At 41.3% G+C, this 18,756-nt stretch overlaps 2 protein-coding genes across 8 annotated transcripts in view; both read right to left on the bottom strand.

Annotated features, from left to right (window-relative positions):
• Nucleotides 1-422: 422 nt before the first annotated feature.
• On the bottom strand, nt 423-2,224 carry LOC308692755 (uncharacterized protein). Its single transcript, XM_081369086.1, has 5 exons — nt 2,125-2,224; nt 1,210-1,867; nt 978-1,119; nt 803-865; nt 423-688 (listed from the first exon to the last, which is right to left on the bottom strand). Exons 2-5 carry the CDS (start codon nt 1,445-1,447, stop codon nt 475-477), a joined length of 657 nt encoding a protein of 218 aa, XP_081225212.1. The 5' UTR covers nt 1,448-1,867; nt 2,125-2,224; the 3' UTR covers nt 423-474.
• Nucleotides 2,225-12,774: 10,550 nt separating this feature from the next.
• The window catches only part of gcc2 (GRIP and coiled-coil domain containing 2), a 23,864-nt gene continuing 17,882 nt past the window's right edge, over nt 12,775-18,756 (bottom strand). For 5 of the 7 annotated variants that reach the window (XM_081368197.1, XM_081368198.1, XM_081368199.1 and 2 more), the window contains exons 19-23: nt 17,424-17,641; nt 17,122-17,304; nt 16,846-16,985; nt 13,530-13,731; nt 12,775-13,156 (exon numbers count right to left, since the gene is read on the bottom strand). In XM_081368197.1, coding sequence (XP_081224323.1) covers nt 13,083-13,156; nt 13,530-13,731; nt 16,846-16,985; nt 17,122-17,304; nt 17,424-17,641 — 817 coding nt within the window. In that variant the 3' untranslated portion in view covers nt 12,775-13,082. Of the gene's footprint in view, nt 13,157-13,529; nt 13,732-16,845; nt 16,986-17,121; nt 17,305-17,423; nt 17,792-18,756 lie in introns of all 7 variants that reach the window. The other 2 variants (XR_014030323.1, XR_014030324.1) reach the window with 2 other exon arrangements.

Below are 18,756 nucleotides of genomic sequence, written 5' to 3'. Positions count from 1 at the left end.
CATAAGATTTAATGTAATATTAAAGATATAATCTGTTATTTAATTATGGAAAATTACTGTATTTTAACGTGATTGTTTTTTGCCGTTATTTTACGGTAATTTTCTGGCGCCCCAGCTGCCGGAATAATACCGTTTTTTTACAGGTTTTTTTTTTACAGTGTAGGCCTAGTAGGCTAATATTAAAAATTAAATATATTAGTAGCAGTAGTAATATTAATAATAAAATGTATTATTAGCCTATTAGCATTAATATAAATGATAAAATGTATATAGCAGTTGCAATTTAAAGTAATTCAGTGCTATTTAGTAGCCTACTAATATTAGGCTATATATGAATGTAATAGCTATATTGTATTTACTATTATTATTATTATTATTATTATTATTGGTATTTTGTTAATATATTTGTTCTTGTAATTTACATAAATAAATGCAAAACTTTTCAGATCTGTGATAAAATTGTATTTATTGTATTTATTCGACAATTGATGTGATTGTTATTTTCCCTTCACTTTGTAGCTGCAGAAGTTTGTTATTCAGAATGATGTTGTAGAGGTCTTGATTTTCCTTCTCCTTTGTAAGTTTTTCGATCTCTAATTGCAGTTTCGTCTTTTGCAGCTGTAGGACGTCTCTCTGCAGTTCCAGCACTTCTTCTCTTGTAATAGCTGAAGAGGGTATTTGCGTCTTTCTGCAATTCACAAGTGTTTTGGAGGAATTATGAAATATAATAAATCATATTGGGGCTGTTCTAAGTCAAATTAATAAAACTAAAATAATTGTTAACAAAGAAGCAATAACTCACTTTGCTGCCTGGTTTGGCGTACTGCTGGCGCTATTTTGAAGCTGCTTTGATTGCTGGAAAGGTCTAACGCGTGAAACAAAGAAACAATCAAAATTGGTATTTATATACAAATAAAAAACAAATATTTCATTATGTGATACGTTTTATTTGATTTAAGACAATAATGTTCTCTCACTTCGTGTTATATTCCTCTGGTTGAATCTCAGCTTCACTCTCTAAACCGCCAGGGATGCCAGCCAGGACAGGTGAGTCCGCCCCAATGATGTCTTGGACCAGTTTAGTAGAGTCTGACAATTCTGTTGGCGGTGGACCTCCACCTGCAGTTTTGTTATCGTTAGCTCTCTGTGATATAATAACAAAATGCACTCGGTGCGTGCGAAGAAAATAGCGTTTTTTTTTTTTCTTACCAGTTTTGTTGGACTCCCTCTTATGAAGGCTTATTTCTTTTTTTGCCACCACAGAGACGTTTTCATATTTTTTTATCACCTCTGAAACCGTCCTCTTTACGCCTAAATTCCGTGCGTTGATTTTCTCGGTTATTTCCTCCCACTGTTTTTGTTTTATGGCAGCAGTTATAACGGGATTAAGTTTGCTTCTTAAAATTGTTTTTCTTTTCCCATATTCATCAAGAAGAATACACTTCATCCTCTGTCCAATTTGGCTTTCTTTTTTTGTTTTCCTTATCCATTTGTTTATCTATTGTATCCATTGTTTTAAAGCTCCTAGCTATGGGTTAATGTGTACAGTAGCGTATCTATGGCAACGGTGGATTTTTATAACGGCAAACCTGGATCGCTGTCGTGAAACACTTAACAGTTCCCCTTACCTAAGAGAACTGTTAAAGGGATTAGCTGCTATATGCAACAACCTTAAACCATTCCCTTAGTTAAGGGGAAATCATGCCTTAAGTCCCACACTTAAGGGAAAAACTTAAGGTGCTTTATGCAACCGGGCACTGACCTCTGAGAATATGATTCGGCTGCACGGCTGTCAATCATCACACGTGATTCAACGTGACCTCTTCTGCATGACGCATCCTGTGTACACTTCCTGATTCTGGACAGCCTTGATAAACAAAGCGAAAGTGACATTTCTTCACCGAAACTAGTTCTAATAAATGCACGATTTAATTATGTGTGTTTGGGTGTTATTTTCGTGCGATTTGGGGTATTTTTATATTTTCTCTTTCATTTACTATCTCTTAGTGTTGTGATCCCATGACGTGAGAAAATTGCGCTAAAACACTCACTGAGTTTTTATTACTTGTTTATATGTAACCGCTACGTTTTTCAACAAAGCAAATAAAAATTGTTGCCACTCACATACTTTGTCCATTACTATAATATCGGTAACTTTCTCGAGAGGCATCCAGCTGCAGCCCCACAGACTCACTTCTTGCTAGACACCACTTCTTGGATGGACAGCAGACGTCATTTCCGTATCGTCATTCACTTTTCAAATTGACGTCATTTCCGTATCGTCATTCACTTTTCAAATTTGACGCGCCATGCAGATGTCAGCGGTAAGAAAAAATAATAAACTGTCGATGATTTATAGGTCATGTCAGAATTCAAATGCACAAACTAGCTAGTTTAAAAAAAATCGTCTTGTTTTCAAGGTACTGTGTCGTGTTTTTTTAAAGGTATTAGTGAACTCTGTTGTGCCTCAATTCTAGAGCTAGGTTGCTACAATAGATTTTCCAATTAAATCGTTCTTTGAGTGGTATGATTTAATATTGTAAATACGTTTTTTTTTTCACTTGGATGTGTGAAGATTGTACCATTTGTACCATGTGTAATTTCCAATAAATATTGCAAAACCATGAAGTGTTAATTTGATCTGGATTGTTTGGTAAATTGTCTGATCATGTGAATCTACGTATATTTTAAAAACAGAAGTGGTTACATTTACAAAAAAAAAATAAGAATTGAATATCCAAATGGGCAAGGCAAAAAACTGTGGTCAATTAACATGTAGGCTACAAGTCTGTTGTATTGACAAAAGTCATAGTCCGTTGATCTAGGCTGAATTTAAGTCACAAAAAATAGTGATATGATCTGAACAATATATATTTTCAAGGTGGTTCTTGTGAATGCAGTTTGCATGAATTATTGATGTTATAATATTAAGTATATTATTGAGAATTGTTTTATGTAAAGAGATATGATAAAGATCATATTTCAATTTGCACACAGTTTTTATATTATATATTTTAAGTCATAAAAGTAAAATGACAATACGGAAAAGACGTGTGCAATTAAGCCTGCAAAGAATGCTGTCTATCCACTGGTGAAAACAGAAAATAAATTAATGTCAATCCAGAGGTGAAAATATAAAATAAATATATGCCTATCCTGAGGTGAAAATATAAAATAAATATACTGTCCATCCAGAGGTGAGAACTAAATATGCTGTCTATCCAGAGGTGAAAATATAAAATAAATATATGTCAATCCAGAGGTGAAAATAGGGAAAAAAATTGCTGTCCATCCAGCGGTGAAACCGGAAATTAGCGGCGAAACGGAAATGACGGAGAAAATGGAAATGACGTAGGCTGTCTATCCACTGGTGTCCAGCCAGTGGTGTCTAGCCGGAGGTGAGTCTGCGGGGCTACAGCTGGATGCTACTAGGCTTGTTTGAGATGCGCCTGGCCTCGCCTGAAATGTAGTCGAGAGTAGGCGGCTGCAGTGAGAGGAGGAGTGAGAAAAGCGCAGGCAAGCCGGACAGTTCTCTCTTCTCGCAGTGGATCTGACACCTGCGAGATCAAAGATGGATATCGCGGGATTCACGGGATTCACGCTCGTGCACAGTGTTGCTAATAAACTGGATGGAATTTAAGTTATGTTGCTTCTATATGAAAATAAATAAAATGAACAAGACACCCAAAGCACTTGTTATTTAATCCCATTCCAAATACATGTTTATCAATAATGTTTTCTTTAATACAGACATATGTGTTTTTATTATTAGCCTATTCTTTTTTTTTATAAAAAATTTAATTGCATAACCCAAAGAGATCGCACAGTCAGATAGTTTGGGAATATTCACAAATAACATATACACATAAAACGTGATATTAGAGTTTTAAAATCAAACATTTTAAAAGAGAACAATACATCACAGTTGTTTAAACCAATGAGCATTAAGCTGTGTCGTCAGCAAGTCGTTTCCCATCATGCTCTTGATCAGCGCAGTCAGTGGAGAGCAGGGGGGCAGCATTTCATATTATGTTGAAGCTTCCCCGGGCGCCGCCATTGGCTATCAGACCATCACCTGCTGTTAGCATCCCATTGACTCCCATTCATTTTGGCGTCACTTTGACAGCGAATAACTTCACATCTGAGGCGTTTAAAGACTCCATTTGTCCATTATTTATTTCTAAAGAAACACGAAAATGTATAAAAGGCTCCATTACCTTGTATCTTACGTTATGGCCCCGTAGAAGCAGTTTTTGTAAAAGTAGGCTAACGATTGCGTCATACCCACGCGACTCTCTGTCACACAGTAGAGAGATTTTCCGTGTGGACAGGAGGAGAAGCTCGCGGGCAATCGGGGGGACGTGGAGGCAAAATGGCAAAGTAATTTATCAGAATAACTTAGCAAAAGTTTCTCCTGCTCCAGCTCATGGACAGCTCCTACTCACACTCTCCGTCTCTGCAAGATTCGGAAGGGAATGATTCAGATTTCTCTTGGCACAGCTACTAGAAGACAGACGGGTTGCTCACGTCACATCTACGTCGTCAAGCTCAGTGTGAGTCTGCGCGGTACGCTCGACCATCAGGAAGTTAGTGCTTCTAATTGACTTCACTTGCCTCCGTTGAATCCAATGGGGTCGCTGTGTCCAGTTTATATACTGTCTATGGTGGAGAGCAACTGCGCTCGACTGCAGAATCCGACACCTCCGCCTTGCAGTCGCGAGAGTTTTTTGACATATGTCAGCATGACATCAGGGCAAGGCGGACCGCACTCGGACACATTTCTAACCGGCATGCATCTCGCGCTGATCACCGCTGATCGGTTCTGCGCAGATTTTGCTCATCTCAAACAAGCCTATTGACTTTCTCCAGGTTATTTTCCCGACGAATAGAGCAGGCAGCTATACGTGTGGGGTCTGACATGTATGACGTATTTGTTGCCTTCATCCAATAGCGTGCGTGGAAAGTGTCGGTGCTGGTGACGCGTTTGTCAAAACACTGGCGCTCTGGCGCTCCGCGCCCAGGAAAGATTTAACTTACTTAATTTTTTACCCACTTATGCTACATATTACATTTGACACAAAATGTGAATGTAGAGGTAACGTTATCCATTCTTACTGTTTTTATTTTATATAACCATCTTTTGTCAGACGACGTCCTGTCATTTAGTTGTAATCTTTAATAAATACACCGTTCTGATTTCACAATTTTTTTTGTTTCGGTTAATTTTTTTTATTTAATTCAAATTTACAGACAAAATAAGGTATTGAACAAACAATATTAACTTACAATTTTCAAAAGGCAGACACAATTGCAAAATACAATAAGTAACAGTGACGAAGTCTCAAATCAAATATACAATCAAGAAAGACAATAAATAAGTAAATAAAATAATAAAATAAATAAATGAATAACATTTATGTAAAAGTAAGTCCTTGCAAGGGGTAAAGGAGCTAAAGTGCACTTAGCTCATTGAAGAAATTGGCTACTATAGAAGCTTTTTCATTTGGAAGGTGCAAACTGCAAAGTGAAGCAGCAAAAGCTTTAAGTTCATTAGTAAAATGAGGAAAGGACGGGGAGGATTTCAGAAATCTGCATTTATGAATTAAGTATTTAACAAATTCAAAAAGATTATTAAGCAAGTAGTACTGTGGACAATCTTTCTTAAGTACACCAAACTTCATTTGTTTGTATTCAAGGGGATTTACACATGTAATAATACATGACAGTTTACTGTACAACTGAGACCAAAACAATTTTGAGTGATTACAATAATAAAAAAATATGTTCAGTGGTTGCAATACTCGTTTCACAAATTTGAGAAGAGTTTTCTCCAATATCAAATTTAGATTTCAGGAATTCTTTAGATTGGTATATGTCATTTATTATTTTAAAATGAACCTTTCATTTTAGGGAGACATGGAAAGGTAAGATAATTCATTCTCAATTCCTTCACCTCCTCTGGGTTAAAATCTTTGAAAATATAGTACTGATTTCACACATTTGCTCTGTATTGCTTGGAAACACAACGTCATAAAACGATTTTTGTCCAGCACATGTTTACTGGGTAGAAATGGCAAAACATGAAGTGCTGCATGCATATATTTGAGGGAAGTGGACCCACCATTCCCTTCACAGACATAAGTTGTGACAAATTCATTAAATCAGTGTTTCTGTGGAAAGACCTTGAGTGCAGAGAAAGTTTTATTGCAGAAGAGGCAGTACAGGCATACAAGTTACAAAGCCATGAACCTACAAACCAGTTAGTCAAACCAGCTAACACTGGCTACCACAGGGAGTGCTACAGCCATTTCACAAATATCACGGAGATAAAACGAGCACAAAGGAGAAGAGAGAAGGCAGTAATAGCTGAAGAAACTGCAAAGGAAGGTTGGTATTATATTGTATAGACAGGCGGTGCAGTGTAAGACATACAGTGCAGTGTAGACAGTAGTATACAGTTAAGATAGTATGGTTTGCAGTAATATAAAGTAAATATAAATGTGCAATGCATTAGCACTAGCCTTATAAGAGCAGAATAGATACGGATATGCAGTACGAACAACATATGCAGATATGTGCAGTGTAGTATAGCAGTAACAGTATGAGAGTAGTACAAATAATATAGATAATATACAGTGCATTAACAGTAATATAATAAAACACCCTGCAAAAATGTACCCTTCCAATTATGGCATCATTAACATCAACAAGGCCGGACATCTGAACGCTGTGAAACTGGTCTATTACCCATGTTAAGGGAACAGGTGGAGCCAATATATGGAGTATGAGTTTTCCCCTGACCCCTGCTGAAAGTTACAAACCATTTCTCCTTCATCAGTGATGTGGGGAAGGGTGCAGAACCTAGGTCTATTGTTTTGCACTGTTTGTAGTGGTAGAGGCAGAGGATGATGAGGCAACTCCAGTAAACACGGGCTCTGAGGTCTTGCCCCGTGATCTCTACACGTCCAGCTCCAGAGGCCATACTGGAACTCGTGCACTGCTTGTGTAAAAAACAGATTGTGTTAAGGGTAGATGCAGAATGCAGATGTAATCAACATGTAATTTGATTAAATCAAATATGTAATCGCATGATGCTAGCTACTGCTAGATAGCCAGCTGAAACTACCCTACTTAACCCTTGTGTGGTGTTCATATCTGTGTTACTCAGCCAGTGTTCGTGGGTCTGGTGGACCCGCTGCATTTTTGGGTTTTTAGTTCAACAATCAAAAATGTTATGTTAAAATTCTCAACAGATGTTTACTTCATCACAATTACAAGCAATATAAACTGCATATATGGTTAATATTTTCTCTTTACCTTTGTTAGATCACATTAAAGATGTGCAACCCTGTGCGGGAACGGCAGGGGTAGAAACACAAAACTCACTCTTGCACTCACACACACCTCACTCTTGTACTCACACACACCTCACACACTCACTCTTGCGGCCACACACACCTCACACTTATACTCAAACACACCTCACTCACTCACTCACTCACTCACTCACTCAGATATGTGGTTTACGGGGACTCTCCATAGGCGTAATGGTTTTTCTAATGTACAAACTGTGTTAAAAAGGCCACTATTAGGCTTATATTTAAGTTTCTTAGTTTCCTTTGCTATATGCCAAAATGACGCATCCGTCATAGCATCCGTCCAGCGGGCCAATCAGCGCCGCGGAAAAGACGTGCAGGTCAGTGCTCCCGCCCACTGAACGGAGTCTGACTGATTCGAGAAAGCGGACGGATGCAAGCTGTACTGTAACGATTAATCCTTGCTAAAGTTGTGTGCGTGCCTCTAAAGTAAGTTGCAGTCTGTTTATACATTGTTCTTTACTCATTTTATGAACGTTTGAATAGCCCCGCATGTGTAAAAGTTAATGTATGCGAGTGACGATACGACAGAGCTCGTAAAGATGTTCGTGTGTATATTTACATACTAGTTTCCTCACATATTTTATTGTTATATTCATAAGACATAATCTACGTGCCTTTTATTCATTATATGGTCTATTTGATATATATATATCACTCACTTTTAGAGTTAAAGCACTCTTTTAGCGCATGCGCACTAATGTGATAGGCAGAGCGGCTCCATTTCTGTCCTCAGCGCGCAAGGGTGTCGAATTTCAACCGCACAGAATTATTGTGAATTACTCATTTCTAGCAGTGCATTTTTCCATATAATGGCACATTTGTTTTCTTATTATACTTTATTAATCAATTTAACTTAATATTCATTGTGAAGCTTACTGTTACTATGTTTATATTGTGATGACTACTATTATTTGTTATTGTTACCTATAACTTTTTCTTATATGTTTATTTATAGAAAACCACACACACATGCAAATCAGAATGATCCAGTGTACTGAGTTGTGGTGACAATAAATGGGTTATTCCCGAATATCTGATCATCTCTGGTGAAAGTCTCTAACCGGACTCTCCGTAGTGGGTCTGTTATCAACCGGCAAATTCGGCTTCTACTAGCCAACATTTTTACAAACTGTATATTCTATGCCCCTACACTAACCCTACCCCTAAACCTACCAATCACAGAAAACTTTTGGCATTTTTTGCATTTCAAAAAACACCATTTAGTATGTTTTTTAAGCCGTTTGGTTTATAAGGACACAGATGTCCTCATACACATTTGTGTCCTCATAAACCATATGCAGGAACACACAGACACACACAGTAGGCCCTGACAGGAGGAGGACAGAGTAACACACTACACAGGACCTACAATTTACACACTTATATTAGCCCCGGGTCCAGTGGACCCGAACATCCTGTGTGTAATATTTTACAGGGTGATTAAATAATTAATCGTAGGCCTATAATTTTTCTCTTGATAAAAAATGAAAACGGGTCCTGCCATACAAGGGTTAAAGCGACACTAACGAGACGTTTACAGTAACGTTATATACGTTTGAACAACACAGTGTACAAAAACATTTTATATAGCGTTAGATATCTTATTCTAATTAAATTAATACTTACAATCACAGAAAGAATGTCCTTGGCGATGGTCAATGTGCTGCCGCCGCAGCTGCTGCTCGTGTCCGATAGCTGAATCATACGTGTACAGCTGTTCTAAATAAATAAATCCTATGTCAGTATCTAGCCGCACTATTGGCTCGATTGATATAGTAGGCAACCGCGTTTGCCTGCATATTACGGGTCGTGCAATATGATTTCGGGAGAAAATGTGCAATAAATGGGAGTGGCAACACTTTTCATATCGTTGAGAATAAAACAACCGTCCCAACTTTTCAAATTCAGGTTCTCCCTCCATGGGGATCATCCATTTCGAAAAGTAAAGCAGATACGGACACTCGGCCCACCGTCTATTTCTGTCTGTCTAACATTTCTTTCTAACTAATATTTTACCTAATCTTTCTTTCTTTCTTTCCAACTAATCTTTCTGTATTCCCTTCTTTCTTACTGATATTTCTCTCTAATCTTTCTTTTTTCTTTCTAACTACTCTTTCTTTCTTTCTAACTTTCTTTCTTTCTTTTTTATTTCTGTCTGTCTAACATTTCTTTCTTTCTAACTGTTTCTTTCATTCTACCTAATCTTTTGTCTTTCTTTCTTTCCAACTAATCTTTCTTTCTTTCTTTTTTATTTCTGTCTGTCTAACATTTCTTTCTTTCTAACTGTTTCTTTCATTCTACCTAATCTTTTGTCTTTCTTTCTTTCCAACTAATCTTTCTTTCTTTCTTTTTTATTTCTGTCTGTCTAACATTTCTTTCTTTCTAACTAATGTTTCTTTCTTTCTTTCTTTCTTACTAATATTTCTCTCTAATCTTTCTTTCTAACTAATCTATCTTTCTTTCTTTCTAATTAATATTTCTTTCTTTCATTCTAAGTAATCTTTTTTTCTTTCTTTCTAACTAATCTTTGTCTGTCTGTCTGTCTTTCTTTCTAACTAATCTATCTTTCTAACTAATATTTCTTTCTTTCATTCTAAGTAATCTTTTTTTCTTTCTTTCTAACTAATCTTTGTCTGTCTGTCTGTCTTTCTTTCTAACTAATCTATCTTTCTAACTAATATTTCTTTCTTTCATTCTACCTAATCTTTCTTTTTTCTTTCTTTCTTTTTCTATATATTCTCTTTCATTCTACCTAATATTTTTTTCTTTCTCTCTCTCTCTAACTAGTCTTTCTTTCTTTCTATATATTCTTTCTTTCTTACTAATCTTTCTTTCTATATATTCTTTCTTTCCTTCTAACTAATTATCTGTCTCTTTCTTTCATTCTAAGTAATCTTTCTTTTTCTTTCTTTCTAATATTTCTTTCTTTCTATATAATCTTTCTTTCTAATATTTCTTTCTTTTTTTCTGTCTGTCTAACATTTCTTTCTTTCTAACTGTTTCTTTCTTTCTTTCTAATATTTCTTTCTTTCATTCTACCTAATCTTTATTTTTTCTTTCTTTTTTTCAAACTAATTATCTTTCTAACAAATCTTTCTATCTTTTTTTTTATTTCTGTCTGTCTAACATTTCTCTTTCTTTCTAATATTTCTTTCTTTCTTTCTTTTTTCTTTGTCTAACATTTCTTTCTTTCTAACTGTTTCTTTCTTTTTTCTAACTAATCTATCTTTCTTTCATTCTAACTAATCTTTCTATCTTTTTTCTTTCTGTCTAACATTTCTTTCTTTCTAACTAATGTTTCTTTCTTTTTTCTTTATTTCTAACTAATCTTTCTATCTTTTTTCTTTCTGTCTGACATTTCTTTCTAACTAATATTTCTTTCTTTCATTCTGCCTAATCTTTCTTTTTTCATTCATTCATTCATTCATTCTTTCTTTCTTTTTTTCTAACTAATCTTTGTCTTCTTTTCTTTCTTTGAACACCTGTGAGTTAAACTGACCCTGGATCATGAGCTGAACACCTCTGAGTTGAACTGATGTTCATCAGCACTGGACACTGTTGTGTGTTTGAAAGGGAAAACACATTCTGTGTGATCACCCTTTACGCTCGACACTTGGAAGTCAACAAATAAAAATGTTGTAGTGGACAGAACTAAAGCACTGCTCATGCAGTGGATAAATGCAGTGCCCATTCAGAGAGTGTGTGATTTAGAGCCCTGCATTTCAGCCCGAAGCCCGACGGGCCCCGACTTTTTCACGCCCCTAGGGCCGGGCTTCGGGCCAATTTTCACGTCATAGTTCACATGCGGGCCGGGCCTCGGGCCTTTTTTGGGTTATCCTTCTTTTTATATTTTTAGACATTAATTAAAAAAAGAAGTTGACGTCGACGATAGAAAAACAAACATAGACATTTCATAACCTCATAACTTTCATAATCTTATAATTACACTGACATAGCCTATGATTGACATGACAGTTTCACGCACGCACGCACGCACGCACACAGAAGGTTTCCCGTCAGCGCAACTCACGATTCACCTCATGTGCAAATAATGGAGAATATTAAGAGAAAAATCGCAGCAGCGAACGTGTCTTCAGCACAGCGGGAAGAGTGATAGAAGAGAGGAGGACTGGGTTAAAACCTTCCACTGTGGATGCTATTCTTTTACTCCACGATGCTCTGTAAGAGACTGTTCTAACTTTTCGTTTGATTGGACTTTATTTTCGTTTAACTGTTGGAAACTACTGGAAAAAAAGAATGGCCATGTTCTGTGGTGTATTTTTGAGGTAAGATCACCTGCAAGTTTGTTTTTGATTTATTTTATTTAATTTGTTTAGATTGTAGGCTATTGCTCATTTCGTTTGCGAACGCTGTTGCGAGCAGCCTGAGCCTGCCTCAGTATTTCAAAAAAATGTTAGTTTACTCACTGTGGTTTAATAAATAAACATTAAACTAACTGTCTGTGATATGCTTGAAGTGTTTTATATTTATGGATTTTATTGTAGCTAAGTAAAGTATTAGCGTTGATTTGAGAGGCTAAATTGATCAAACATGTTTTACTCGCTGTCGGCTTGGCTGCTTGGTCGTCATTTAAAAAAAAACAAGTAAAAAAAAAATTTCTGACGTCATGGGATCACAACACTAAGAGATAGTAAATCTTTTCCTGGATTTTTTTTGTGCGTTCCCGAGATTAGACCTTCCTGAACATAATGCCGAAAACCCGAAGTCTCTAGGTGGTCTGGTTGAGGAGTAGATAGAAGTGCAAGATTGGTGCGCACAGACAGAACAGAAATCATGAGTTAACAATCGCAATTTTGTCCGGTGGAAAATTGCGCTAAAAAATGCTCAAAACATTTGTCTTAATTAACTTAATAAAGAAATGAAAAGAAAAGAAACATAACTAACAAAACGGACCTATTTTAACGGCTGCAAATAGGGCAGGCTGCCGCTGTGAAAAAAAAAAAAAAAAAAAACGGGCTCGGGTCGGACTCGGGCTGATAATTCTGATGAGCTGTCGGACACGGGTCGGGCTAGGGCGTGAGCGTCTCGGGCCAGGGCCGGGCTCGGGCTTAGATTTGAGGCCCGTGCAGGGCTCTAGTGTGATTTTGGATGCAGCTATGGTGAATCGTTCTCACAGTAATGTAGAGTTCAACGTGTGGAAGCGTCCGCTGTGGAGCTGGAGACTCGACAGCTCAAGAAACACCACGAGTAAAGCCTAAATCAGCTACAGTCTATTTCTCATGATCAGAGCAGATCCACATCACTTCCACTTGTTTGGGTGAAGATTGTGTTTCCAGAACATTCTGTGTTTTGACTTATGAGACATAACCTAGGAGGCGGTCAAGGAACAAGCTGATCAGCTTAATTTCCAAGAAACGTTAAAGAATAAACAGAATAAGCTCTGAAAGTAGTTTAATTCTTTGACTATATTCTCTGATAGACACTGACAGATTTACACAGCTTCATTCCATGAACCTCACAGCACTTCAAAATCTCTTATAGATACGAGATTTACAATTGGAGGAAAAAACGATAATGTATCATTTATGATCAAATACAATAAATACAACCAACAATTTCCAACAGATAGTCTTCAGGAAATAACCCAAATCAAAAACCCCATTACAGTCCAGTATAGAAATAAGGCGGGATGGTGTGCTGTCGTGCGGATGTCCTTCAGCTGATGTGTGTGTACGTGAAGCTTCATCTGATCCCAGACCAGCTGTGCAGATACGACGTCCAGCCCGACCCTCGCGAGACCGACGACTGCTCCTCGCCTACACACACACACGCACACACACACACACACACACACACACACTTATAAACAGACTGGTTCTTCATCTGAGCCCAATCACATGTGGACTCCAGTCTTCATTCAAATACAGATCATGTTTACACACAAGCCAAGTACAGTGTGTTCTTTAGACTTTATTAATAAATCAAGTTATTCCCCGCCAGTGACGTCAACACCTCATCAGTGCTGCGTCTGACTCCAGTTGTTACGCGAGATGTGAGAGTGCTGAAGCCGTTTATGAATGAACTCTGATGAAGGCGTTTCCATGAGCTCATTATTAGGTGTAAGTGTGTTGAGAAGAAGCATGTAAACGCTCTCAGAGAGCGAGAGAGAGTGTGTGTGTGTGTGCTCACCGTGAGCAATGGCCTCCAGCTTGCTCTTCTCGTCCGGGCTCAGCTGCAGCATGGTGTGTATGACGGGCAGCAGTGCTTGCCTCTCGCTGCCGGAGCGCAGGAAGATGAACTGCAGGAGGACGTTCTTCAGGTACTCCAGGTTGGCCACAGACTTCTCCCGCTCATGATTGCGTTCCAGCCGCCGCACCTCACTCTTCAGGAGCTGCACACACACACACACACACACACACACACAGTTCAGCTCAACCACTGTGTTTACTTACACATATAGTCTTATGCAGTTCAGAATATCGCATAAAGAAATGCTGGATGGAAACACCAAGGTGCGCATAAATTCTAATAATTTACACAAAAATGTATTCGCTCAATTGAAAGGCATAGATTAGTTATCTGATCAGAAGACGTGCAAAACTACCATGGAAACATTTACTGAATAAATCCATTTAAAACCTCACGTGACTTTGCCTCAACATTTTCTGAGTGTGTGTGTGTGTCTCACAGTGATTTGCTCAGTCAGTATGGCGTTAGTAGCCTCAGTCTCGAGCAGAAGGTGTGTGTGTGTGTGTGGTGGTTGGGGCAGAGCTGACTGCTACCAACCACGTCCATAGGTGTTGGATAATGGACAACCCTTCAGATATGAAGGTAAGCTACACAATAAGCTGGGGGCTCCGTGCGGTGGACCCGGTCGAATCAGGAGGCAGGTCTTGGATCAGACTGGCTGCACGGAGGCGGCACAAGCGTGATGGTCGTTGTGTGGACGGGTTGGAACAGCGTCCACCTTCGGCAGCTTCTTGAGGACTAAGCAGCCCTCTTCAGGGTCCGCACTGCTCACCCCCTGCCGGGGGGAGGGTCTAGAAAAGGTGACCCAAATATTGCCTGTTCCCTACACCCCTGGGCGGCCCAACGCTGTCGTCAAGGCATCCCATTATGCGGTCGAAAATATAAATCTAAACTATTCATTTTTGGCTACATGGAACGTACGCACACTTCTTGATGTACAGAATGGAACTGACCGACCCATCACAGCTTTGAGTGAGACCCGGCTCGCAGGAGAGCCTAACTCGCTAATAGAAGTCGGGCAAGGATACACCTTCTTCTGGAAGGGCCTTCCAGAAGATACCCGCCGTCTACATGGAGTAGGTTTTGCCATTAAAAGCAGACTGCTCCAGAACATCCCAGAGTCTCCTGTGGGAATCGGTGAGCGGCTGATGCCCTGGCGCATTTCCCTTCGTGAAGGGTTGCTATGCTACCTTGATAAGCTCATATGTACCAACTCTGGATGCTGAAGAAAGCATTAAAGATGCTTTTTACGAGTCTCTTGACAGAGCTCAATACTGCACAAGGACAAACAAGGAATTCTTGAGCGTTAGGCTGAACATTTTAACACCATACTCAATCAAAACACTCCGACTGACCCCACTGTCCTGCAGCGCCTCCCAAAGCTCCCACCGGTGCATGAGCTCGATGACCCTCCCAGGTTCTCAGAAGTCCTGGCAGCAGTACGAAGCCTCAAGGACAATAAGTCTGCTGGTCTTGATGGAATCCCTGCAGAGGCTCTAAAGAAAGGCGGGTATCTGCTCCCCAAAACCTCCACCAACTCATCCAGATAATATGGGCACAAAAAACTGTTCCACAAGGCTGGAAAGACTCACACATTGTTACCATCCACAAGAGAAAGTGTGACTAGTCCATCTGTGGAAACAGTCATGGCATATCCCTGCTCTCTGTGGCAGGGAAAGTATTAACAAGGGTCATGCTGTTTCGTCTTACCAAGCATATCACAGAGAGGATCCTGAGTCCCAGTGCGGCTTCAGGAAGGATCGGTCCACCTCCGACATGATCTTTGTCCTGCGCCAATTGAAGGAGAAGGCCAGAGAACAGAACAAAGACCTGTTCATTGCCTTCATCGACCTGGCAAAGGCTTTTGACACCATTGACCGGCAAGTCCTTTGGGTCATTCTGGAGAAGTTTGGGGTGCCACCAAGGTTTCTGGAAATCCTACAACAGTTTCACGATGGCATGCAGGCTCGTGTGATTGTGGGTACATCTCAATCCCCCTCCTCTCCTGTGCAGGTGGAGTGAAACAGGGGTGTGTACTGGCTCCAGTGATCTTCAGTCTGGCAGCAGTCACCCTCCTCTCCCGTAACTCCCTCAGCCCCGACGAGGGTGTTTGCCTACAGTTCCGTCTGGACGGGAACCTCTTTAACCTCCGCCGCCTGCAAGCCATCACCAAGACCACCACCACCACCACAATTCATGAATTGCAATACGCTGATGACGGTGCCCTCCTAGCCCACAGCCCTACCGCACTGCAGCACACACTGAATGTTGTATGCTCAGTCTACCAAGCTTGCGGCCTACAAGTCAACATCCAAAAGACTGAGATCATTGCACAGACCACGGTCCCCACCCCCACACCTCCTGAATTCCTCATCCATGGCACACCAGTAAAGGTTGTTCAGCACTTCTGTTACCTCGGAAGCATCCTAACACCCACCCTCCTCATTGACAACGAGATCCAGGCACGCATAAACCTCGCCTCCTCTGCCTTTGGTAGACTCCGATCTCGAGTCTTTGTTAATAAAGATCTCTGCACCTTCACCAAAGCGTCCGTCTACCAGGTAGTCTGCGTTTCCACCCTGCTGTTCGGTGCAGAAGCTTGGACTCCCCACTGCAGGCATATTCGATGTCTCGAGGGCTTCCACATCAGATGCCTCCAGCGCATACTAGGTGTCACATGGAAAGACAAAATCCCCCACGCGGACATCCTACAGCGCACCAACTCCAGCAGCATGGAGGCAACCCTGGCTAGGCGGCAACTGCGAAGGGTTGGACATGTTATCCGCATGCCCTCCCTCCTCCTACCCCGGCAGGCCCTCTATGGGCAGATATACGCAGCCAACAGGAGAGCTGGGGGTCAGCAGCGTCGCTACAAGGACCACCTCAAGTCGACCCTGAAAAGCTGCGGCATCAACCCTGGAGTCCTGGAAACAACAGCTGCCAACCGCCAGGCATGGTGTGCGTGTGTGTGTGTGTGTGTGTTTCACAGTGATCTGCTCAGTCAGTCTGGCGTTGGTAGCCTCGGTCTCGTGCAGAAGGCGTTTTTTTTGTGTGTGTGTGTGTGTGTGTGTGTGTGTGTGTTTCACAGTGATCTGCTCAGTCAGTCTGGCGTTGGTAGCCTCGGTCTCGTGCAGAAGGCGTGTGTGTGTGTGCGCGTGTCTCACAGTGATCTGCTCAGTCAGTCTGGCGTTGGTGGCCTCAGTCTCGTGCAGAGGGTGTGTGTGTGTGTGTGTGTGTGTGTGTGTGTGTGTCTCACAGTGATCTGCTCAGTCAGCACAGCATTGGTAGCCTCGGTCTCGTGCAGAAGGCCGTTCAGGTGCTCCACACTGCGGGCGGCGCTGCTTAGCTTCACCGTCAGCTCCTCTTTACTGGGCTCCATCTGCCAGTCAGCAGGCTCTACACACACACACATACACACGCACAAATAATAAATAGTATTTAAGTGAAACAAACATTTTACACCTGGACGACCCCATCACACATCAGCTGAACACTCAGATGAGGTCCAGCACACTGGTGTAAGTGTGTGTACCGTGTTTGAGGTCAGAGGTCAGCAGCTGCTCCAGAGAGGTCAGCGGGGTCGCGGTGGAGGACAGTGACTCAGTCTCTGTGGTCTCCATGCCCTCGCCCTCCTCTCGATCGCCCTGCAGATCCAGCGCTGGAGCGTCCGCTGGCTTCCGGTCCGCCTGAGCCTTCCTGCCCTGAGGATGATGCACTGAGAGAGAGAGAGATGCTGAAGAGCAGCTGAGTGTGTGTGTGCGTACTTGCACTAACTGGCTCCCTCTGCAGCTGGTAGAGCTGTGTGTGTGTGTGTGTGTGTGTGTGTGTGTGTACCTGCACTAACGGTCTCCCTCTGCAGCTGGTAGAGCTGAGTCTCCAGCCGGTTGATCTGCTGCTGTAGCGTCTCCACTGTACGGCAGTGCTCGTCCTGCAGGAGCCGCGTCTGCTCGCGGAAGCTAATGCGCAGAGCCTCCGTCTGAGCGCTCAGCTGAGCCGCGCACTGGCCGTGCTCCGACCGCAGGGACACGCTCTCCGACTGCAGCGACAGCAGCCTGATGATGAACACAGAGAACAGGCTCATAACACCACCAGAGCTGCTCGTCTGGCTCTTTAAATGCTCTTAATGGCAGGATGGATTCTGATTGGCTGACAATGTTTTTATCGTCCATCAGCTTGAATGTAGTTCCTCTGTGTCGTTAGCACTATACAGTGGGGAGAACAAGTATTTGATACACTGACGATTTTGCAGGTTTTCCCACTTACAAAGCATGTAGAAGTCTGTAATTTTATCATAGGTACACTTCAACTGTGAGTGACGGAATCTAAAACAAAAATCCAGAAAATCACATTGTATGATTTTTAAGTAATTAATTTGGATTTTACTGCATGATATAAGTATTTGATGCATCAGAAAAGCAGAACTTAATATCTGGTACAGAAACCTTTGATTGCAATTACAGAGATCATGCGTTTCCTGTAGTTCTTGACCAGGTTTGCACACACTGCAGGATTCTGGCCCACTCCTCCATACAGACCTTCTCCAGATCCTTCAGGTGTCGGGGCTGTCGCTGGGCAATACGGACTTTCAGCTCCTCCAAAGATGTTCTATTGGGTTCAGGTCTGGAGACTGGCTAGGCCACTCCAGGACCTTGAGATGCTTCTTACGGAGCCGCTCCTTAGTTGCCCTGGCTGTGTGCTTCGGGGCGTTGTCATGCTGGAAGACCCAGCCACGACCCATCTTCAATGCTCTTACTGAGGGAAGGAGGTTGTTGGCCAAGATCTCGCGATACATGACCCCATCCATCCTCCCCTCAGTACGGTGCAGTCGTCCTGTCCCCTTTGCAGAAAAGCATCCCCAAAGAATGTTTCCACCTCCATGCTTCACGGTTGGGATGGTGTTCTTAGGGTTGTATTCATCTTTCTTCTTCCTCCAAACACGGCGAGTGGAGTTTAGACCAAAAAGCTCTATTTCTGTCTCATCAGACCAGATGATCTTCTCCCATTCCTCCTCTGGATCATCCAGATGGTCATTGGCAAGCTTCAGACGGGCCTGGACATGCGCTGGCTTGAGAAGGGGGACCTTGCGTGCGCTGCAGGATTTTAATCCATGACGGCGTAGTGTGTTACTAATGGTTCTCTTTGAGACTGTGGTCCCAGCTCTCTTCAG

Source organism: Scardinius erythrophthalmus (assembly GCF_964197995.2).
Source record: "Scardinius erythrophthalmus genome assembly, chromosome: 6".
NCBI lineage: Eukaryota > Metazoa > Chordata > Actinopteri > Cypriniformes > Leuciscidae > Scardinius > Scardinius erythrophthalmus.
This window is presented reverse-complemented; position numbering and strand designations above follow the sequence as displayed.